This window comes from Pongo pygmaeus, chromosome 2 (assembly GCF_028885625.2).
Source record: "Pongo pygmaeus isolate AG05252 chromosome 2, NHGRI_mPonPyg2-v2.0_pri, whole genome shotgun sequence".
Taxonomy (NCBI): Eukaryota; Metazoa; Chordata; class Mammalia; order Primates; family Hominidae; genus Pongo; species Pongo pygmaeus.
In genome coordinates, this window is record NC_085930.1 from 54,880,012 (window position 1) to 54,904,463 (window position 24,452).

The following is a 24,452-nucleotide window of genomic DNA, read 5'->3' on the forward strand; positions in this document are numbered from 1 at the left end:
GGAGTTTGACTCCAAGGGAAAGAGAAACTAAAAGCAGTAGCACAAGGTTTGTGTTTGAAGTAACGGTGGTGAACCAGGTGAATAGCCTGGAGGCCAAGTGAAGTGAGATGACACTGCAGATTTGGAATGTCACCAGTCTGCACAACTGAATAATTTCCTCCAGAACTGCTCAATTGCCCAGTTGTAAGAACAAATATGTAGACCAAAAGTAGAGTGTCCCCAGGGTAAATTTTATAGAGACAAAGGGGTGTGTTTATTGAAGTTGTGGCAAGGAATAATTACAAAGACATACTATTGTTGCATTGTTTCAATATAATAACCACTAGCCATATGTGACTACTTAAATTTCAGTTAATTAAAAATTCAGCTTCTCAGTCATACTAGCTATGTATCAATTGCTCAATAGCCACAGGGGCTGGTGGCTATCATATTGTTCAGCACAGAGACAGAGCATTTCCATTATCACTAAGAGTTCTTGTGGAAAACACTGCACTACAGGGTCTGGATAAAGCTGAGGTCTTGATGAAGTTGAACAACAGATGCAGAAGGAGTAAGCAAGAGTAAAACCTGAATGAGTAGGAGGTTGTGGACAGAGATTAGTATATTGAGATTAAGATTCTAGGGACTGAGCTGCTCCAGGTGAAAAGTTTTAGGGTTATGTCATAAGAGGGTGGGGGGCAGCTGCTGAAATAGTCTGTGGGTGAAGACCTGTGGAGTTGACAAGATCAAAGAAATTTGAGGCAAGGTTGTTAGACTCATTCATGAAGAAGTCACCCAAATTGTTAGCAAGACCTTGCATCTAATGCCAAAATCCTCATTGAGCAAGGTGGTAGTGATTTAGTAGCTACAAGCAATGAGAGTCAGACACCTCAAAAGTGGAGGGTGTTGCTCAAAGTCCCCACAAAGTGTGATAAAACAAACAGTAGCTGGGGCTGGAGCAAGTGGCTTCCTTTGGGTGAAGCCAGATTTCACTGAAATAATAAACTCAGGGGAAACAGTCAATGAAGGGGTTAAAGATGTGGGAGAGTTTCCTTGTAGTAAGTAATGGAATGAGGCTTCCAAAGGGCCAAGTAAAACTTTGGAGGAAGTTTAGTAAAAGAAGGAATTTTTTTTAGTACAGATAAGCATAGGAACATAAAGAAGAGATAATTCTTAAATATATAAGATACGCATTTGGGGATAGCAGCCAGGGAACACTGAAGTCCCAGTGGGGTCAGAGACTTCGTAAGGCTAGCAAATTACAGTTTTTGAGTGGCATTCCAACAGTAGAGTATATTGCTCAGAAAGTCCTTAATTATCCTTTGAAACAAATTCCTTCAGCTGATTACGAAGGCATCTCGCTGTATTCTTGAGCAACTTGTTCCTGACATCATAGCAACCCATTGTAACTAGACTTCGACCATTCCTCTTACCCAAGTGCTGGGGAAGGGAGAGATTCTCAATGCTTACCCACCTATGGAGTCCCAGTAAGTCCAGTTGCTAGGTGGCTTGAGGTCTGGGGTCATAAAATGGAAGGCCTGAAGTCATTTGGTGATCACAGACCTTGAGCCAAACTTTCCCCATTTAGTCAGAGAAAGGATTAGCAGCATCCCCCATGCCTGGCTCTGTGTGAGATCATGGAAGCCAATGGTTGGTGAGGTGCTATGGAGTATAAATTGCAAAATACTTTCAGTTCCACTCAGAATGGATTTCAAAGTGATTTCCACCCCATGGGGAGGAGAGGGAGTCTGAGGAGGAATGGATGGAAAAAAATTTTTCATGTCATTTTCTGTGATCCACTCTGGAGACAGAGGCAGAGATTCTCTACAGCAGCTGCTCAAACTATAGCTCTTGTTAAAATGCAGGTTCTGAATCAGTAGTCTTGGGTGGGGCCAGAGATTCCGTGTTTCAGACCAGCCCACAGGTGACGTGAATCTCATTGGTCCATACATCACACTTTCAGTTGCTAGGTGAAGAAGGGAGCACTCGATGAGTGGAAGAGAAAGCCGTTGTAATCTTTGGGAGAAGGGGCCTGGGTCAGCGGAGTTAGACTGGTCTGTGAGTAGAGAGAATGGATGGGAAGGAAAGAAGATACTGTGAGGCTCTACAGAAAAAAACAAACAAACATATATGTAAATCAAGGGGACAGAAGCAGCTAAAGACGAAGTCATTTCCAGGTCCAGAAGGCACAACTGACAGCTGAGTAATAACATAACATTGACTGTTAATTGGCAGAATTTTTAACTGTGTGTTTGGTTTCTCCGTTAGGTCATCTGCCCTATATTACATGACAATTTAGACTAAAACCAGTATTTCCTCAGAGACAATGCTAGAAGCTTTTACAGTAGGTGGCACTCTTGCATTACATTAAGAGCTCAGCAAAGGCTGCAGAAGCCTCAGGTTTGCCTTGTAAGGTGATTAATAAACACACTAAATATTCCTTAGGTCTCCCTTCCACTGTCAGGGTACCCATATAGATTTTCCCTCCTCCCTCCAATACCGGTATGCATCCTCTACAGGTGGTGCATTTTATACCTCAAGTACTTCACAGGGTCCTAGTGAGTGTAGTGAAATAGGCAGTGATTCATATTTGTGCAAACTCCCACTGATGCCTGCTGTCTGCTTCCCTAAGAGTTCAAGACCACCACCAACCCCTTGATTATGTATTCTCACTGGGCCACTCTGTACACAGTTTAGTTTGACAAGTGCATGTCACTGTTATTTGTCCTTCTATTCCCTCTTTCAAGAGAAACCACATCAATTTAATTACTCCCCCACTAAGAACTCTTCAAATGAAACTCCTCTCATCTCTATCATCAACCCATCTCCTCCCTTTCCTCCTCAATGTCAACATGCCTTCACATAAATCCTGAATGATGAAATTTTATTTAGAACTTACACTAACTTCCTCTCCAAGGTGGCATCTAACTTCGTATTAAGTAAGAAACAGCCTTCCCACTCTCCACCCCCGTACTTCTCACCCACCACTGCTTACTTTTTTTTTTTTTTTTTTTTTTTTGCCAAGTCTCAAGTAATTCTGTAACCTAGAAAAGGTCCTACACAAACCCTGTGATCATTCACATTTAAGTAGTTGGGTGGCCCACATCCTTCCCACAAACCCCAAAGTGCCCTCAAGGACTAAAGCCTTTCTCTGAACACTTCCAGCATGATGTCTATGGTTGTAAAATTGTCCAGGGTCAGTGCATACTGGGAGCAGCAAGTTTGTGGTGCCTGGGGTTTCCCCAATACTCCCAAAGCACATCCTCACCTGCCCATCTATGATTCATTTCCAGCATTTCACTCATGTGCCTTAAATGGTCATTGACCACCACAATCCCAAAACAACCATCAAATTTGCCCAGTTCTCTTTCTGATCTCTGAAAGGGCTTAGAGAGGTCACTGAAAATAAAGGCCTTGGTTCACTATCGAAGTCATTTCTAAAGCATTTGACATCCTTGGGAGTGCTGGCCATGGGAGCAGCAGTCATAGGGGAAGTTCTGTAAAGGGAGCTATTTGAATTTCAAAGATGTTACTCAATGTGATTCCCCAACTAATGAAGTATAATAAAGGGGGGCTGTAATTTATTACCATTATCAGCAATATTTTCATCATAGCAGACCAAGGAATATGTGGATGGGGGAGAGGGGAAAGCTTTTGGTGATGGTGTAGACGTTATGGAACATGTAACAGCTACAGTGATGAGAACTAAAATTAAGGTTATAGGAAGGTAACTGGTGGGTGAATGGGTTGTCTAACTCTACTGGTTTTTCCCTGTCCTGCAATTTAAATTCACAGAACCACAGTGCTAGAGAGACCCTTAGAACATTTAGTCAACCACTTCATTAATCAGATGAGGAAACTGAGGCTCATAAAGATTGCACTTTGTACAAGGCCACACATTTAGTCAGCAGTGAAGCAAGGACAAAGGTCCTAATCTCCAGATGCCAAGCATGTGTGCACAGTTCCAGAGCTTAATATTATTCTTCAGCATGATTACTGATAAGATAGTATCTGGGTATTGTATAAAGAGAAATGGAGGTTTTTTCCCCTTTCCTCTTGTTTCTCCCTCCCTAATCCTTAGCCTTCCTTTTTAGGTGCTGCTCCCCTGAAGATTCAAGCTTATTTCAATGAGACTGCAGACCTGCCATGCCAATTTGCAAACTCTCAAAACCGAAGCCTGAGTGAGCTAGTAGTATTTTGGCAGGACCAGGAAAACTTGGTTCTGAACGAGGTATACTTAGGCAAAGAGAAATTTGACAGCGTTCATTCCAAGTATATGGGCCGCACAAGTTTTGATCCGGACAGTTGGACCCTGAGACTTCACAATCTTCAGATCAAGGACAAGGGCTTGTATCAATGTATCATCCATCACAAAAAGCCCACAGGAATGATTCGCATCCACCAGATGAATTCTGAACTGTCAGTGCTTGGTATGTGGTCAATGGTGTGTTCAGATTCTTAGCCTTCTCAGATGGGACTGCAAATGAGTTAGAAAAACGTTGGAGGGGGACTTGAGGGGCCCAGGGGAAAAGGGGGGTCTATAGAGAGAAGGCAGAGGACAGCCACTTCTGGGAAGTGCATTTGAAGGGAGTGTAGAGTCTGGGAGTAGGGAACTGAAAGTCTTTTGTACTTTTTATAGTCTGCTTCTGAAGGATCAGTAAAAATCTGCTTTGGGGAAAAAAATAGAGCTAATTGAACAAATATGGCTAATTACCCATGGTAAAAACCATGGGTAATTTGGCCATCACAAAGTTTGTATAACCATAAAGGCCTCAGATGTCTTATATTCATTTTTTTTCCTTGGGTCCAAGATTTTTCACCTACTAAATCTTTGCCTGGAGCTCCTAGCAAAGGGGACAGCTGACACATTTGGGTTTTCCCTTCAGCCTCCTCTAGGTTGCTTATGAGTTGTTTACTGCCACAACCATGAACCTGGTAGACAGAACGGAAAAAAACCCAACAAACATAACCCACAAACTTACAAACCAGCTCCTCTGCTTCACCAGACCTTGGAAGGCATAAATGCCACTACAGATTTTTTTAAAACTATCACACAGTAAAATTATTTTTTTTTTGTTTTGGTATACTGTTCTGCTGATTTTATAGATCTTGTATGGATTTAGGTAACCGCCACAGGACATAGAGCATTTCTATCACCCTAAAAATTTCCCTCAGGCTATCCCTTCATAGAGTCATACCCTGTCTGCACTCGTAACCCTTGTTGGGCATCCTATAGTTTTGTCTTTTTGACAGTGTCACATAAGTGGAGCCATACAGTATGTAACCTTTTAAGACTGGCTTCTTTCATTTAGCATGCCTTTGAGATTCACCCAAGTTGTTGCACATATCGATCTTGTCCCTTTTTATTGCTGAGTAGCATTTTATTGTTTATCCATTCAACTCAGTAAAAGACATTGGGTTGTTTCTGGTTTGGGGTTCTTATGAATAAGGCTGCTGTAAACATTCACATACAGGTTTTTGTGTGAACATAAGTTCTCAGTTCTCTAGAGAAAATACCCAGGTGTGGTATTACTGGATCCAGGTTAATTTTTGATGAAACTTGAAAAGGCAGATCAACACCTATTCTAAAACCATAGAGTAAAACAGAAGCAAAAGTAAAAATAGAATGGAGAGCTGCTCCCTTTGAACCCTGTGTGATTTAAACTAGGCTGCAGGGCTTTAGGAACAGTTAACCAAGTGCTAAATCCGTGTTTTCAAAATGTGATCAGGTACCATTGGAAATGTTTTAGGTGGGACACAGATAAGCATTTTGAAAAGTCATGTTGTATTTGTTTTAATGTATATTAGAAAAACTCTAACTTACGCAACATGTGATTTCACAGATGTTGTTAATAAAGCTAAATACAGTCTGGCAATTCACCTTCTATAGACCACATAGAGTCCAAGAAGAGTGCTCAAATAGTACATTGATATAGCAAAACTTATAAAGATGACACACAAATGACAGACCTTTTAGTAAGAATATACTAAATTATAAATTAGTTTGTAGAACCTGCAAACTACCTAGTAACTATAAAAGAACAAGAGATTTTTTCTGACAGAAGGCACATGACACAGGTCTAGGGGCTCCATGCCAGTGATCCTGGACAGCCAGAAAGTGAGAATGGCAAACAAAGGCAAGAGAAACACTGTGTTTATTAAGAGCATGTATTTTTCCCTAAAATAGCTGGATTTGGCCTTCTTCTTAGAGTATGTTATGAAGACACTTTGATGATCATGCCAAAAATCAGTGTTCTGAACTTCAAATTCCAAAATCTCCACCCACTCACTTACCACAATCCTGCTTGGGTTTCTGAAAGATATGACACAGGGCATCTCAGCACCATGAAATCTGTCAGTTCCTGGTGAGACTCCAGCTCAATCCCTTTCTGCTCTCTTAGTCTGGTGAGCTGGAATGTGCCCCATGGGACACCTGGGCCCTAGAGTCAGACCACTTCTCCTTCCAAAGACTCTACTCCCTGGAAACAGTGGCTTCATTGTAAATCTTTGGTGACTCAATTACAGCCCTCCTTTCACTTAGAGAGCACCCCCTTGATTTGGATAAGCAGGAAGTAAGTATGGCCCCAAACTCTATTGTTGAAAAATAAGCATGAAGTCATTATGTGGCACTCACCTTGGGCTGAGGGTCACATTTTAGACACCCTGAGGCTCCCAGGTGTGCCCCCAATGAGCCCCAGATCAAGTACCCAGTTATTTGCTACTCCCTCCTGGATACATCTAAACTTAGATTGATTTTTTTGTATCTCTCTTCTGCTTTCAGCTAACTTCAGTCAACCTGAAATAGTACCAATTTCTAATATAACAGAAAATGTGTACATAAATTTGACCTGCTCATCTATACATGGTTACCCAGAACCTAAGAAGATGAGTGTTTTGCTAAGAACCAAGAATTCAACTATCGAGTATGATGGTGTTATGCAGAAATCTCAAGATAATGTCACAGAACTGTACGATGTTTCCATCAGCTTGTCTGTTTCATTCCCTGATGTTACGAGCAATATGACCATCTTCTGTGTTCTGGAAACTGACAAGATACGGCTTTTATCCTCACCTTTCTCTATAGGTAAAGCTGTTTTCCAAGACTATTTCTTTCAGCAGGTATTACACACAAATGCTTAAGGCAGATCATCCAACGTCCCCGACTTGCTAGGAAACCTCCAACTGGGCCATTTTATGACGCTGTTAGGAAGGACCCAGATGGAGGGCTCCTGCTTCTCCTGAGTGATGCAGGGTCCAGGAGGCTACGAGCCTATGTTGCACTTGAAGAAATATGCTTTTAGCCCTGAAACTGACTCAGTCTCTTGGTTTACCTTTGGATGGAGGATTCTGAAGTTTTGATTAAAAATTGCAGGATTCCTCCAGGCTAGAATTCTTTCTTTGATTACAACACATACATGTGCTTGCACACACACACACACACACACACACACCATGCATACATGCAGACATACAAATGGTATTTATTGTGAATATAGAACCATTTGGGACATTATTGGTCGCAGGAGTGAAAACAAAAAGATATGACACCCCCTCTGCCCTTGAGGACCTTCCAATAGAATCAGAACCCTGTAATGTGCACACATGAAAAACTGGATTTTTAAAAGGTTGAATTGGAATCTAAATTTTATTCCATGGAAATATCTGACTAAATTTAAAACAAAAGTGACTGGTAATGAGTTTTATGGGCATTCAGAGGTAGGCAAGATCCCTGAGGGTCAGGGAATGGTTCCTAAAGGAAGGGGTACCTTGTAACATGTAAAATAAATTATTGGGGTTAATAAATGTGGTGAGGAGGGGAGGGCATTCTGGATGACAGGTTCCCAAAATTGTGGTGACTTCCGTAGCAGAAAAAATTTGAGACAATATCTGGGCTCAGCAGGTGAGAGGACCACAGTGGCTCAACTGTATCTGACATAAGTGCAGGAGGTATGTCAAAGAAAGCCTTGGAGGCAGAAATGCTTGGGTGTTCACAAGTATTCTTCAGGGACCAGTTCAGTGGAGGAAAGGATTGAAACTAAGCAGTAGCCACTAATAGGAGCCTGACATTTTAAAGTCCTGGATTTACCCGGGAGGGCATGTGTCTATATTTGACTCCTGTTTTAAGAAGCTGTAACTGCAAGATTCCCTCCTGGAATAAAGGTGGTCTGCATCTACCCTGTCCCATCACTGCCTGTGCTGACCTTGACCCCCACATCTGCCTTCTTCTTACCTTGACCCCTTCTCCAGCAATGATTCTTGGCTTGCCCCCTCCAGTGACATCCATCCAACTCCTTGCTCCATACCCTGGCTTTATCGCCTCCTTTCTCCCAGTGTCTTGTTGTTCAGATATAATTTGGTCTGTGAACAGCCCATGGGGCCAATCCCCATGAACCAACTTTACAACTGGGCCAATCTCATCTCCTGCTACTGACTTCTTCCTACTCAGACACTTCAGCCTCTGAGAGTCCAGTAAATGGTGGAGCCACTCGTCCTGTCCCAGTTGCTTCTCCTGTATCCTCTCTTGGCCAGATAGAAGCCTCTCCAAGCTATGCCTGAAGTTCAGTACCTCCTTCAATGTGTAATTAGTTTGATTGGTGGCCATCTTGTGGCCACCAACATCACCATATATGACATGCCCCAGGGCCCTCTGTTACGGCTCCCATAGTCTACAAATTAACAGGGGCTTGCCACCACTATAACCTCATCATGGCTCACCTTCCTGCTGCTTCTCAACTACTGTTCTGCCAAACTTCAACAGGTACCCCCATCTTCAGAAATGTTTCAGCTCTAGCTGCCTCAGGAAGATGGGGCTTGCCTCTCTGGGTTTCCCATTCTATCGCTTGATCAGAGATAGGTTAGACTCTGAGTCAAGGGGTCTTTTTTGCATGTTGAAAGGTAGCAGCCTCCACATTAGTAAGTATAACCCCTAACCCCCTTTAGTGGGAGTGCCAAACTGGCTCAAGTGGAATAGACTGGGACAGACTCAAAAGGGATTAAATATGGCCTGCAATGCCAACAACTTCTTACCATCCCAGAAACAGGGCATGTGTCTACAAATTATAGCTAAGCTAATAGATCAGCTGGTCCTAGTTTTCCTGAAATTTGGGATTAGCTACCAGAACTGTTCCCAAAAATGTCTTTAAAGTGGGTGACTCCATTCTAAGTTTTCCCCACAAAGTCTGTTTTCCAACTGTCCAGAAACTTAGGAGTTCTCATGTAAGGAAGTAGGTCCTGAAGGCGTGAAGGTTCCTCAAGGCATGAAGAAACATCAAAGGTTTTTTAGTAGATGAGACACGCTGAAAGCCATGCAGAGGAAACCTGCTGTGACCTCAGTAGGAAAAAACTAAACAAACAAGCAAATGAAAACTAGAGGTAGAGGCCTGTGGAAGCTGTTGCATTTGTCCAAGTGAGAGGTGTCTGGAGATGATAGTGGACAGAAGAATCATCACGAGAGGATCTTCAGGGCTTGGGAAATGACTGCAGAGGGGGGCAGGATAGCAGGCACAGCACAAATGACTGCACGTGCAGAGCCTCAGCACAGACACCTCACCCAGATTCCAGAATCACGGGCCAGGCTGACCCTCTTCTTCCTGATCATGGTCGGTGTTATCCCCACCTCCAGGAAGGCATGGCAGCTCAGTCCAGGCATTTGGCCAGAGGCATGGGCTTGATTCTTAGGTCACTGCCGAGGCCCAGAGACTGGGACTTTCTATGGCCTCCTATTGTGGATTTCAGGCTTCTCTGGCCTTAGAACCCTGGGGAGAGGCTGGCAGGTAAATAAAGAGAAGAGCAGCTAGCAGAACCCTTTTGTAAATGACTCTCCTGGCTGATTGAAAATTTGTGGTCATTTGTAGAGCTTGAGGACCCTCAGCCTCCCCCAGACCACATCCCTTGGATTACAGCTGTACTTCCAACAGTTATTATATGTGTGATGGCTTTCTGTCTAATTCTATGGAAATGGAAGAAGAAGAAGCAGCCTCGCAACTCTTATAAATGTGGTGAGTGAGTCCTTGTCCTCCCCACAGACTGCCACTTTGCACCTACTTCCCAATCGGCTGGCAGCCTTCTGCAGCTTGTTGGCTGAGCCTAGACTGGCAAAAAGTCAGGAAGTTGTTGGGAAAAAAGGTTTTTCCTTGGAGTTTTGAGCCTATACAGACTGGCAGCAGCAGATTATGTTGCTCTTGGACTTCAAAGAAAGGCAACATTTCTAACCTCAGGTTTACAAATGTACTTCTGGTTTCCAGGGAAAACTGATTATTATTTGCTTTATCTACCTCACTTCTTGAGGTTACTGTGACATATACATAAAGTAAAATGGTGAAACCACTCCTAAATGTTAAAGACTGTGGACCTGGTGGTGTTTAAGCAGGGATATTTGCTAAATGACCACAAGAATCAGCTTCTCGTCTCTAAAAAAATCTAGGTTTCTTATGAAATAAGTTAGATGAATTATTGCCCATTGACTTATAACAAACAATATTAACTTTTACTAATTTCTAAGTAATACATATCCATTATCATATATACCAAAAATAAAATCACCTATAACTCTACTAATAAGAAAAAATGATTACACAAACATTTTTGGTGCCTATCTTTAAGATTTTTCTATGTATCAATCTATGTTGTTTTCCATAATTAGGATTATCATAAGGGCTATTTTTCATAATTTGGATAATATATGTACTGTGTTCTAACTTTGTTATACTAAATGTAGCAAGACAATTTTCAATGTCATAAATATCATTCTACAGCATCATTTTAAATGGCTGCAAGATATTCCCTTATGTGGATACACCTTAATTTATTTATTTAACCAACCTCATTTTTTGGACACTTGAGTTAGTCCAATAGTTTTGTTATTATAAACACCTTCCCCACTGACTTCTGTTATAAAAATGTTTAATGGGGACAAAGTGGTCCCTAACTTTATAATAATGCCATGCTTTTTTTGTAGTTTGGGCAGGTTCTAAGCTAAGATTGGACTTTATCTTAGTAATTGCCTCCAGTAGTAATTAGTTTGATTGGCGCTAATAATTAAGGTAACCTTCTAACTCACTTATGGTAGAAAGCACGAGATGAGTATTGCCTCTGGCCAGCATCTTGTTTTTCAGTATACTGATTTTAAAATCTATCTAGAAAATAGATGGATGACATTAGCAGTCATTCAATGCATCCTGCTGTACTTTAAAAATAAGAAATTGGGGAGCAATCATAAAATTTAAATAAATTAATACAAAGCATGTGGCAGAGCCATTCAAACTGCCAATGTATGGAGTGTGCTGAGAGATTTCTATGATATAAAAGTATAAAATTCATAGCACAGATGTAAAGACATATCATGCTTGTCCAGGATTTGACTTTTCAAGGTGAGAGTTTTGAGCTTCACTTTCTTTCAACCTCATTGCCATTTAAAATTAGTCAAATATAAAGAAGTGACTTACATCTTGGGAATAAGCTGTTTCCTAAATTTTTCTTCACATTAGAATGATCAGCTTACAAATGAAACGAAGAAGGGATAGAGAAAAAGATTAAGGATGTTTCTTCCTCCATGGGGCAATCAGAAAAAAATCAGGAGACTAGATAGGGGAGATAAACAGGATATGTGTGTTCACATGAGAGAAGTTAGAAGGTGGTTAAATAAGCTCTGTAGGTACAGATGAGATGGTCAGATTGGGCTGGGTGGTACATATATGACCCCTAAGAATGTAATGAAGAATATTGGTAAGAAAAAGTTATTTATTCAGACAGTCATCCATGCCAATGAGTTTGATCAAAGACAGTAGCCTTGCCATCACTGTAGGGAGGGAGGTGCAACAGGTATAACTATGCCATTATAGATATGATATATTTGTAAATTTGGATTCTGTAACTTCAGCAATATCTACCATTGCTTTGTGGGTACTCCTGGCATTGGCCATGTGATAGGCAAAATAATGCCCCCCACAAGACGTCCACCTCCTATACTCCAGAACCTGTAATATGTTCTTACATGGCAAAAGGAACTTCACATAGGTGATTAAGGCACCAAGCTTGAGATGGTGAGATTAGCCTGGATTATCCAGGTGGGCCCAATGTAATCACATGAGTCAGAGAATCTTTCCTAGCTGGGATAGAGAAATGAACTGGAAGAAGGAGAGATCTGAAACTTAAGAAGCTCAATCCAGCATTTCTAGCTTTGAAGATGGAAGGAGGAAGCCATGAGCCAAGGAATGTAAGTAGCTTCTAGAAGCTGGAAGTGGCTCTCAGTTGACAGCCAGCCATTAAGGAAATTAGGATCTCAGTTCTGCAACTATAAGGAGCTGAATTCTGCCAAGAGACCAATGTGGAAACAGCAGATCCCTCCACAGAGACACAAGCTTACTGATAACTGGTAGGAATTTCTCCAAAAGTGGAGCTTCCTCCTACTCCAGTGTTAATCCCTTTCTCAGAGGAGACAGTCCTCAAACTAACTAACTTGGCACCAAAAGTCCTGTCCAGTGTTTTCTCATTATAGATTTTCTATGCCTCAACTGTATATATTTACCCAGTTTAGGCTGTTTAAATGACTAAAAAGGAAATGCCATAGTTATTCTAGCCAGTTTCCAATCTCTCTTCTCTTTTTTTGTTTTGTCAAATAGGGCAGATAAGGCATGAGAATTTATAACTATGAATTACTGTCTTTTCCCAAACAGAAATCACCCTATCAGCTTACACATTGGGAGAAAGACTAAAATAGCTCTCCCTGAAATTTTACTTCCTCATTTGGGTTTTGTGTGACTGAAATCTGTATACAATGCCCTAGCAACAATGGTTTTTACAACTTGCCTCCCTAGAACAAACCTAGGAGTCTCAGCTGTTTCAGGAATGATTTCTTAAAGGTAAAGTTTGTTTTTCAAAAGAAATTATTATTATTATTATTATTTTTTCTTTGTGTGTGTGTGTGTGTGTGTGTGTGTGTGAGACAGAGCCTCACTCTGTCACCAGGCTGGAGTGCAGTGGCACGATCTCAGCTCACCGCAACCTCTGCCTCCCAGGTTCAAACGATTCTCCTGCCTCAGCCTCCCAGGTAGCTGGGACTACAGGTGCGCATCACCAAGCCCAGCTAATTTTTGTATTTTTAGTAGAGACGGGGTTTTACCATGTTGGCCAGGATGGTCTTGATCTCTTGACCTCGTGATACATTTTTAACCAACATTTAAACAGAAATATTCACAGGCTTAAAAACTGAAAGTTAGTGATATCATCACATTTCCCCTTCAAAATGCTAAATTTGTAATCAAATTTAAAAGTTTAGAATCTACCTTTTAGTTGTCTCTTTCATTTTTTTGATAGTGGCTTTTTTTGATATGGTGACTATTTTGTCATGGGTATAAAAGGATAATTTATTTTGTGTTAGTCTGAAGACATCTGAAATACTGCATTCAACTATAAGTACCTTTTTTTTACATTTATAATAAGATTCTTTTTCAAAATTTTTATTTGAATAGTTTTTTGGGAACTACTGAACTAAACTAGGTGGTTTTTGGTTACATGGATAAGTTATTTAGTGGTGATTTCTGAGACTTTGGTGCCACCTGTCACTCAAGCAGTGTACACTGCACCAGTGTGTAGTCTTTTATCTCTCACCCCTCCCACTCTTTCCTCTGAGTCCCCAAAGTCCATTATATTATTCTTATGTCTTTGCATCCTCATAGTTTAGCTCCCACTTATCAGTGAAAACATACAATATTTGTTTCTCAATTCTTGAGTTACTTCACTTAGAATAATGGTCTCTGGTTCCATCCAAGTTGCTGCAAATGCCATTATTTTGTTTCTTTTTATGGCTGAGTAATATTCCATGAGGGATATTTACCACATTTTCCTTATCCACTCATTGGTTGATGGACATTTAGGTTGGTTCCTTATTTTTGGAATTGCAAATTGTGCTGCTATAAACATGCGTGTGCATGTGTCTTTTTCATATAATGAATTATTTTCCTTTGGGTATATACCCAGTAGTAGGATTGCTGAATTAAATAGTAGAGTTCTACTTTTACTTCTTTAAGGAATCTCCATACTGTTTTCCATAGTGTTTGTACTAGTTTACATTCCCACCAGCAGTGTAAACATGTTCCCTTTTCACCATATCCATGCCAACATCTATTATTTTTTGATTTTTTAATAATAGCCATTCTTGCAGGAGTAAGGTGGTATCTTATGGTGGTTTTAATTTGCATTTCCCTGATAGTTAGTGATATTGAAGTTTTTTCATGTTTATTGGCCATTTGTATATTTTCTTTTGAGAATTGTCTATTCATGTCCTTATAAACACCATTATTTTTAAGAAGAAACTTTACAAAAATAGAACATAACCAGATTTATAAAGCATCTGGGAACTCAGTCAATTAAGAAATAGCTCAAGTAACTGATGATGCTTCACCTGAAAGAAGGCCTGGAGAGAACAGAAATGCTGTCTTCAAATATCTAAAGAGCTACCATAGGATGCAAAGATTGAGCTTGGTGGTATGACTCTAAAGGGCATCTCAATGAATGAAGGTCATGAGAGGGTATAAGGAATTAAGAGAGACTTTTCTAATAATTAAAAGGTCTTTTAGGCCAGGGGTGGTGGCTCACACCTGTAATCCCAGCACTTTTGGAGGCTGAGGCAGGCAGATCACCTTAAGTCAGGAGTTCGAGACCTGCCTGGCCAACATGGTGAAATCCCATTTCTACTAAACATACAAAAATTAGCTGGGTGTGATGGTGGGCACCTGTAATCCCAGCTACTTGGGAGGCTGAGGCAGGAGAATCGCTTGAACCTGGGAGGCAGAGGTTGCAGTGAGCCAAGATCACACCACTGCACTCCAGCCTGGGTGACAGAAGATCGAGATTCCGTCTTAAAAAATATAAATAAATAAATAAATAAATAAATAAATAAATAGTCTTTAAAATTGTATAGAAGAAGTAGACTTCTTCTTCCTCCAACAAAGGATTAACTGCTATAGGAATTGCCCTCTTTCCATAAACAACTAGAAAGCAGACAAAATATATGAAACAACTGTTTTCAGAGATCGGATGACAGACAGCAGAAAACTGTAGTCCCTGAGTGAAGGAAAGAAAAAATGAGATAAGCCCTATGATGTCTCTAGTTTGCTGCCTGGAGCCAGTGTCCAGGCCCCTCTGAAGGCAGGGAAGCCCTGATACTGAACTAGGAAAAGACATTGCAAGAAAAGAAAACTACAAACATCTCTCGTGAAATGCTTAACAAAATTAGCAACTAAAATCTAGCAATATGTTAAAAGTATAATACATCATGATCAAGTGGGGTTTATTCAAGAAACACAGGTAAGCTCAACATTCAAAAATCAGGCAATAACCTTTACTACATAAATAAACTAAAAAGAAAAAAAACATATGATCATGTCAATGGATACAGGAAAAGCTTTTGACAAAATTAATAACCATTCATAGTTTTAAATGGAAAGAAAAACTCTCATAAAAATAGGAATACAGGATGACTTCCTCAACCTGACTAAGAACGTCTACCAAAAATTCTTCTGTTAGCATAATATTTCATGATAAAAGACTGATTGCTTTTACCTTAAGATGGGGAAAGTAGGAGGATGTCCACTCTCTCTACTTTTGTTCCACATTGTGCTGGAGGTCATAGCCAGAGAAACAAGACTAGAAAAAGAAATAAAAGACATAGAGATTGGAAAGGAAGTAAAACTGTCTTTTTTCACAGATAATGATCATGCTTGTAGAAAATCCTGAGGAGTCTATCAAAAACCTATTAAAACTGATAAGTGAGTGTAGCAAAGACACAGGATACAAAGTCAATACACAAAATCAATTATTTCTATATACTAACAAAAGCAATTTACACTGAAAAAAATTAATAGCATTTACAATAGCATCAAATAATATTAAAAACTTGGAAATAAATTTAACAAAACAAGTACAAGGTCTATATACTGAAAACTATACAATATTACTACTGGAGAAATTAAAGTAAACCAAAATAAATGGAGACATAGGCCATGTTTATGAATCAGAAGACTAGATGTTAAGATATCCATTCTCTCCAAGTTAATCTATGGATTAAATGTAATTACAATCAAAATCCTGGTAAGCTCTTTAATAGATACTAAAAATCTTACTCTAAAAGTTATAGGGAAATGCAAAGAACCTACAATTGCCAAAACAATTCTGAAAAATAAGAACAAAGGTTAAAAATACAAAATTAGCCAGGCATGGTGGCGCATGCCTGTAATCCCAGCTACTCCGGAGGCTGAGGCAGGAGAATGGCTTGAACCCGGGAGGCAGAGGTTGCTGTGAGCTGAGATCATGCCACTGCACTCCAGCCTGGGTAACAAGAGCGAAACTCCCTCTCAAAAAAAAAAAAGAACAAAGGTGGACTTAACCTACCTAATTTCAATATTTACTATATAGTTATAGTAATTAATACAGTGTGATATTTGTAAAAGGACAGACATATCAGTCAATGGAACAAAATAGAGAGTCAAAAATAGATTCACACTGTTGACAAAGGTACCAAGGTAATTCCATGCAGAAAGGATAGTCTTTTCAACAGATAGTGTTGAGACAATTAGATATCCACATGGAAAAAGTATGAACCTAGACACACACAAAGTAACTTATATATTAAAAATTAAAATGAAAGGACTTCTGAAAGAAAACAGGGGAGAAAATCTTTGTAAACTTAAGTTAGGCAAGTCTTCTTAGATAGGACACAGAAAGCAAAAACCATATCATAAAAAGATAAAATGGATGTCATCAATATGGAAAACTTTTGTTCTTTGACTTTGTTTAAAAAAGGAAAAGTCAAACCACCGACAGGGAGAAAACGTTTGCAAAATATATATCTGATAAAGGACTTGTATCCAGAATATATAATTACATATTGCAACTCATTAGGAAGAAGACAATCCATTTAATAAAAGGCATGAAGCAAGAGACTTGAACAGATACATAACAGAAGAAGATATACAAATGGCCGATGAGCACAGTCACAACATCATTAGTCATCAGGGAAGTACAAATTAAAACTATAATGAGATACCACTGCACACCCTCTAGAATGGCTAAAATTAAAAGGTCTGATAAACATCAAGTGTTGGAGAGGATAAGAAGCAACTGAAACTCTCATGTACTGCTATACAACCCAGAAATCCTAGACATTCACCAAACAGAAATTTTTAAAAATTTAAAAATATATAAAGACTCATACACAAATGTTCATAGCAGCTTGCTTCATAATACCAAACCTGGCATCCTAAATTTTCATCAGTTGGCGGTGGTATATTTATACAATGAAATACTGCAAAGCTATAGAAAGGAATGGACTACTAATAATACACAAGAACATAGATAAATCTCAAAAGCATTATGCTAAGTGAAACAATCCAGGCACAAGAAGAATACACATTATACAATTTCATGTATATGAAATTTGAGAAAAAGCAAAACTATTGTAAGTAGATTCATGGTTATCCATGGGATGGGGGAAGGGAATCAGCTGAAAAGCGAACTATTTTGGCTTATAAAAATGTTCTCGATCTTGATTGTGGTGGTGGTTATGTGACTATATATATTCGTTAAAATCACCAAACTCTAAACTGAAAATGATTGGGTTTTATTATTTATTAATTATACCTCCATAAAGCTGATTGTTTTTATCTTTTATTTTTATTTTATTTCAATAGTTTTTGGGGAACAGGTGGTTTTCGGTTACATGGATGAGTTCTTTAGTGGTGATTTCTGAGATTTTGATGCACCTGTCACCCAAGCAATGTCCACTGTACCCAATGTGTAGTCTTTTATCCCTCATCCACCTCTCACTCTTCCCCCCAAGTACCCAAGTCCATTATATCATTCTTATGACTTTGTGGCCTCATAAAAGCTGATTGTTTTTAAATACACACATACACACATAAAAGAGAACTTCCAATGACAGGAAGTGTTCAAGAATGCTCTATTTAGTAAAGACAGAATCACAAAACCATCAGAGGTATTGTTGAGTGGATTCTTGTGGTCTATAAATACCTCCATGGACACCCAGGTTAGCAACCTGTTGGGGTTTATGTGGGACAATAGCATCATCACAACAGTCAGCCTAGAGAAATTTACATCCCAAGTTGTGTCAGTAGCAAGTCCCTATCAATAGCAACTCAGGCTTTGTGAGTTCTAGCTGGCTAGAAATTTCCCACTTCTCCTTGCCCATGCAACATTGTGTAATATTCTTAGCACCATCTGGCTAGCCCATTTAGGCATCAACATCTTCAAGACTTCTTTTCCTCCTCCTTATAAAGCTTGCTTTCAGAAAAGGATTAGAAACTCTTCCAAACACAAAATGATTGCTAAAACTAAATATATTACCCCTCCCAATGGTATTTTTGGTTAGCCAGGATAAAGATATAAGTGAAAAATCTATTTCCAGTGTTAGAACTTAAGGCACAGTGAGCAAGGGAAGGCATATACTTTTTGAATGCAAGAAACTTCTTCCCAATCCCCCTGAAATTGCATCATTTGAGTAACTATCTCTTCCATATATAAAGTTACAACAATTTCTCTCTGAGTCCCAGAACTTTGAAGCCTTTTCAAACTTTCCTTCTCTTGGTATCTATGAGGAATACATTTTTGAAGATTGTTCTTGGTGTCTTTCAGGAACCAACACAATGGAGAGGGAAGAGAGTGAACAGACCAAGAAAAGGTAAATCCTGACCCTGAGACATTGATGAGAGAGGTATAATCCCCAGAGTGCCTGTTACTTGAATAGGCTTATGCCTAACATATGTTGAGACCTCAGCAAACCTGAACTAATGGAGAGGGAGAGGAAAATAAAACTAGTTAAGACCTAGAAGAAAATAACCTGTTAATGGATGACAGGGTATCCAATGCACAATGCCCAGAAAGCATGACAAGCTCTGTCATGGTCAAGTAAAAGTCAACACCAAAGATTTCAGAGGTGGTGAACATGGGCTGCATCTTATCTGCCACAGTAACCCCAGTACCTGGCACAGTGCCTAGATTAGTGGGCATCCTACATGTGTGGAATGAATAAATGAAGAAGTGGGGAATGATAACATGTTTGCTTCAGCCTGAGCATCTTAGTATTTGCTATGACCCTGTTTAGATGTTCTTCTGCCACTTCTTTACCTCATTCTTCAGATCTTGCCTCAAGCAGCACTTTCTTAAAAACCCTTTCCCAAACTAGAAAATGTCAACTTGTTACAGTATCATGTGGATCCCTTGGCTTTTTCTTAATAACACCAGATTATGGTTACATATTTGTGTAATTATCTTATTAAACTCTATAAACTAGACTAAACTAAATCCTATGAAGGGCAAAGACCATACCAGTTAAGCTCATCATTGTGCTGCTAGCACTTAGCATGGTGTCTGGCATATAGCAGGTTCTCAATAAATGTTGAAAGAGTGATTGATGCATGATGAATACATAAAAGTTCGTGGTGATCAGTCCTTTCACAACGTGAAGCTATCAGATAGTCTGTACCTCTATCCGTCCTGAGAAATTAAGCTCTCAGGAATATCAAGGCTCTGACTGCATACCCATAGGATCAAAGCAACCCTCAGTCACAAGCCTGGTTTCAGAGATAACGGTCATAACCCCCAGGGTGCAGAGACAACCAAGAGTACCCAGCACTAATCCAGATATACCAGCCACTGTGATTCTAGCAACAAGACTAATAATTCTGGGCACCCTTGGACAATAAGAAAGGGTGCTGAAATCCTGCCTACCCTGTCACACTCAGTTTCAGAAATGGTCTGGAAGAGCCTGCAGAGGGCAGGCAGCAGAGAACCAGCAGAGGGCATGGGAAGGGCCAGGCAGAAATAGAGGGTAGCTGTTGAAGCACAGATGACAGTGTAGACCGTGGTTCTTTTCTCTTGCCTTCTCCATCTTTCTCTTCAATAGTTTGTTTTTCCTCATTGCTGTTCCAATGGCAACCTCTATTCTGCCCTATCATTGAAATCTAGAAAAAGAAAGTAGCTCAAATGTGAAATATTACCTAATCTTTTCTTCTATTTCTCCAGAGAAAAAATCCATATACCTGAAAGATCTGATGAAGCCCAGCGTGTTTTTAAAAGTTCGAAGACATCTTCCTGCGACAAAAGTGATACATGTTTTTAATTAAAGAGTAAAGCCCATACAAGTATTCATTTTTTCTACCTTTTTCCTTTGTAAGTTTCTGGGCAACTTTTTGATTTCTTCCAGAAGGCAAAAAGACATTACCATCAGTAATAAGGGCGCTCCAGGACTCCCCCTAAGTGGAATAGCCTCCCTGTGACTCCAGCTCTGCTCCGTATGCCAAGAGCAGACTTTAATTCTCTTACTGCTTCTTTTCACTTCAGAGCACACTTATGGGCCAAGCACAGCTTAGTGGTTCATGACCTGGAAATAAAATTTAGGACCAATACCTCCTCCAGATCAGATTCTTCTCTTAATTTCATAGATTGTGTTTTTTTAAATAGACCTCTCAATTTCTGGAAAACTGCCTTTTATCTGCCCAGAATTCTAAGCTGGTGCCCCACTGAATCTTGTGTACCTGTGACTAAACAACTACCTCCTCAGTCTGGGTGATACTTATGTATTTATGACCTTACAGTGTTAATATCTTGAAACATAGAGATCTATGTACTGTAATAGTGTGATTACTATGCTCTAGAGAAAAGTCTACCCCTGCTAAGGAGTTCTCATCCCTCTGTCAGGGTCAGTAAGGAAAACGGTGGCCTAGAGTACAGGCAACAATGAGCAGACCAACCTAAATTTGGGGAAATTAGGAGAGGCAGAGTTAGAACCTGGAGCCACTTCTATCTGGGCTGTTGCTAATATTGAGGAGGCTTGCTCCGCCCAACAAGCCCTAGTGGAGAGAACTGAAAAAACAGGAAAATGCCGGAGCTTGTGAACCCTGTTTCTCTTGAAGAACTGACTAGTGAGATGGCCTGGGGAAGCTGTGAAAGAACCAAAAAAGATCACAATACTCAAAAGAGAGAGAGAAAAAAAAGAGAGATCTTGATCCACAGAAATACATGAAATGTCTGGTCTGTCCACCCCATCAACAAGTCTTGAAACAAGCAACAGATGGACAGTCTGTCCAAATGGACATAAGACAGACAGCAGTTTCCCTGGTGGTCAGGGAGGGGTTTTGGTGATACCCAAGTTATTGGGATGTCATCTTCCTGGAAGCAGAGCTGGGGAGGGAGAGCCATCACCTTGACACTGGGATGAATGGAAGGAGGCTTAGGACTTTCCACTCCTGGCTGAGAGAGGAAGAGCTGCAACGGAATTAGGAAGACCAAGACGCAGATCACCCAGGGGCTTACTTAGCCTACAGATGTCCTACGGGAACATGGGCTGGCCCAGCATAGGGCTAGCAAATTTGAGTTGGATGATTGTTTTTGCTCAAGGCAACCAGAGGAAACTTGCATACAGAGACAGATATACTGGGAGAAATGACTTTGGAAACCTGGCTCTAAGGTGGGATCAGTAAGGGATGGGGCAGTCTCTGCCCAAACATAAAGAGAACTCTGGGGAGCCTGAGCCACGAAAATATTCCTTTATTTTATGTAAACCCTCAAGGGTTATAGACTGCCATGCTAGACAAGCTTGTCCATGTAATATTCTCATGTGTGTACCCTGCCCCTGCCTTGATTAGACTCCTAGCACCTGGCTAGTTTCTAACATGTTTTGTGCAGCACAGTTTTTAATAAATGTTTTTTACATTCATTTAAAAGTCTACATTTTCTGCTTTGGCTTCAAGAGTACTACTCAACCCTTGTGGTCTGATGTTCCCCACTCTGTCCTCTGAATGTACTTCCTTTCTCTTTACATCTCTATGGCTAGAAGCCTCTGACACATCCTGTATCTTCTCCTCCTCCCTTTCCCCTACCATTATTTGAGAAAGGAGGCTTGTATACTTCTGTATGTTTATCTCAGTAATGAGTCATAAAAAATCAAGTAAGAATGGTTGTTTTTGAGGACAACTAAGAAATCTGGAATAAGGAAGGGAAGCTTACTTTTGAGTTTGTAACCTGTAGTGTGTAATTTTTTAATTATGTACTTATATGTACATTAAACAAAAGCTTAATGTAAAAATATTCCTTGAAAACACCATGATTATAAAATAAATGCATATATACATACAGCATGTGAGAAGAGCCAGGAAAACTCTGGACAAAAGAAAATGACCTAGACTCTGTGAGGGCAGGAATGTGTTTAATTTCTCACCAATGGATCCTTAGACAACTAAGATAGTTGTCTATCCTATTATCCATCTTTTTGTCTTTTGCTGTATTTCTTAAAGAGTCCCTCAACTTTGTCTTCTAACTTCTGTTATATTTTTATTTCTGATGTCATGTATTCTTTTCAGAATTCTTTTTTGTTTTCTCAAAACATATCTATTTAAAGATTGAATGAAATATTAACATGCCCTTTGGTGAGAACATCCCTCCTTTGTATATTAAATTATCTGAACTGCCGTATTCTAAGACTAGGGGAAAGAAAAAGAAGGTTGAAAAAGGTCATTAGGCAGAATAGTACTAGCTAACATTATTTCACATTTACCATATACCAGTCATTCATCTAAACCTTTAAACTCATTATCCTATTTAATCCTCACAATGACCCTATGATGTAGGTAATGGAATATTATGCCCATTATGCTGATGAGAAAATCTAAACATAGAGATAAGTCAGAGTAATTTACCCAACATTGTTAACTTTGTAAGTGGCAGAGCTTGGTAACAGGCAGAGGTTGGAACAGTTTGGAGGGCTCAGAAGAAGATAGGAAGATGTAGGAAAGTTTGGAACTTCCTAGAGACTTGTTGAATGGCTTTGACCAAAATGCTGATAGTAATATGGACAATGAAATACAGGCTGAGGTGGTCTCAGATAGAGAAGAGGAACTTGTTGGGAACTGGAATAAAGGTTACTCTTGCTGTTTTAGCAAAGACACTGGTGGCATTTTTCCCCTGCCCTAGATATTTGTGGGACTTTGAACTTGAGAGAGATGATTTAGGGTATCTGGCAGAAGAAATTTCTAAGCAGCAAAGCATCCAAGATGTAACTTTTGTGCTGTTAAAAGCATTCAGTTTTATGTATTCCCAAAAATATGTTTGGAATTGGAACTTTTGTTTAAAAGTTTGGAAAATTTGCAGCCTGACAATGTGATAGAAAAGAAAACCCATTTTCTGAGGAGAAATTCAAGCCAGCTGCAGAAATTTGCATAAGTAACAAGGAGCCAAATGTTAATTGCCAAGATAATGGGAAAATGCCTCCAGGACATGTCAGAAGTCTTCACAGCAGCCCTTCTCATCACAGGCTAAGAGGCCTAGGAGGGAAAAATGGTTTCCTGGGCCAGGCCTGAGGCCTTGCTGCTTTGTGCAGTTTTGGGACTTGGTGCCCTGCATCCCAGCCATGGCTAAAAGAGGCCAAGATACAGTTCAGGTCATGGCTTCAGAGGGTGCAAGCCCCAAGTCTTGGCAGCTTCAGCACAGTGAGCCTGCAGGTACACACAAGTCAAGAATTGAGGTTTGGGAACCTCCCTGTAGATTTCAGAGGATGTATGGGAACACCTGGATGTCCAGGCAGAAGTTTGCTGCAGTGGTAGAGCTCTCATGGAGAACCTCTGCAAGGGCAGTGCAGAAGGGAAATGTGGGGTTGGAGCCCCCACACAGAGTCCCCACTGGGGCACTGCCTAGGGGAGCTATGAGAAGAGGGCCACCATCATCCAGACCCCAGAACTGTAGGTCCACAAACCATGCACCTGGAAAAGTCACCGACACTCAATGCCAACCCATGAAGGAAGACAGGAGGGGGCTGTACCCTGCAAAGCCACAGAGGCCAAGCTGCCCAAGGCCATGGGAGCCCACCTCTTGCATCAGCATGACCTAGATGTGAGAGATAGAGTCAAAAGAGATCATTTTGGAGCTTTAAGATTTCACTGCCCCACTGGATTTTGGACTTGCACGGGGCCTGTAGTCCCTTTGTTTTAGCGAATTTCTCCCATTTGGAATGGGTATATTTACTCGATGCCTGTACCCCCATTGTATCTAGGAAGTTACTAACTTTCTTTTGATTTTACAGGCTCATAGGCAGAAGATACTTGCCTTGTCTCAGATGAGACTTTGGACTTGGACTTTTGGGTTAATGCTGGAATGAGTTAAGACTTTGGGGGACTGTTGGAAAGCCATGATTGTATTTTGAAATGTAAGGACATGAGATTTGGGAGGAGCCAGGGGTGAAATTGTATGGTTTGGCTGTGTCCCCATCCAAATCTCATCTTGAATTGTAGTTTCCATAATCTCCACGTGTTGTGGGAGGGACCCAGTGGGAGGTAATTGAATCATGTGGGCAGTTACCCCCATGCTGCTGTTCTCATGATAGTGAGTGAGTTCTCATGAGATGTGATGGTTTTATAAGAGGCTTTTCTGCCTTTTGCTTGGCACTTCTCCTTCCTATCATCCTGTGA

The 24,452-nt window shown here is 40.3% G+C and overlaps 1 protein-coding gene across 7 annotated transcripts in view; it reads left to right on the forward strand.

Annotated features, from left to right (window-relative positions):
- The window catches only part of CD86 (CD86 molecule), a 66,219-nt gene extending 44,509 nt beyond the window's left edge, over positions 1-21,710 (forward strand). For 6 of the 7 annotated variants that reach the window (XM_054482105.2, XM_054482104.1, XM_054482107.1 and 3 more), the window contains exons 3-7: positions 4,074-4,409; positions 6,761-7,063; positions 9,834-9,977; positions 18,628-18,673; positions 20,017-21,710. In XM_054482105.2, the coding sequence (XP_054338080.1) occupies positions 4,074-4,409; positions 6,761-7,063; positions 9,834-9,977; positions 18,628-18,673; positions 20,017-20,113 (926 nt within the window). In that variant the 3' untranslated portion in view covers positions 20,114-21,710. The remainder of the gene's footprint in view (positions 1-4,073; positions 4,410-6,760; positions 7,064-9,833; positions 9,978-18,627; positions 18,674-20,016) is intronic. The other variant, XM_054482102.2, reaches the window with a different exon arrangement.
- Positions 21,711-24,452: the final 2,742 nt, after the last annotated feature.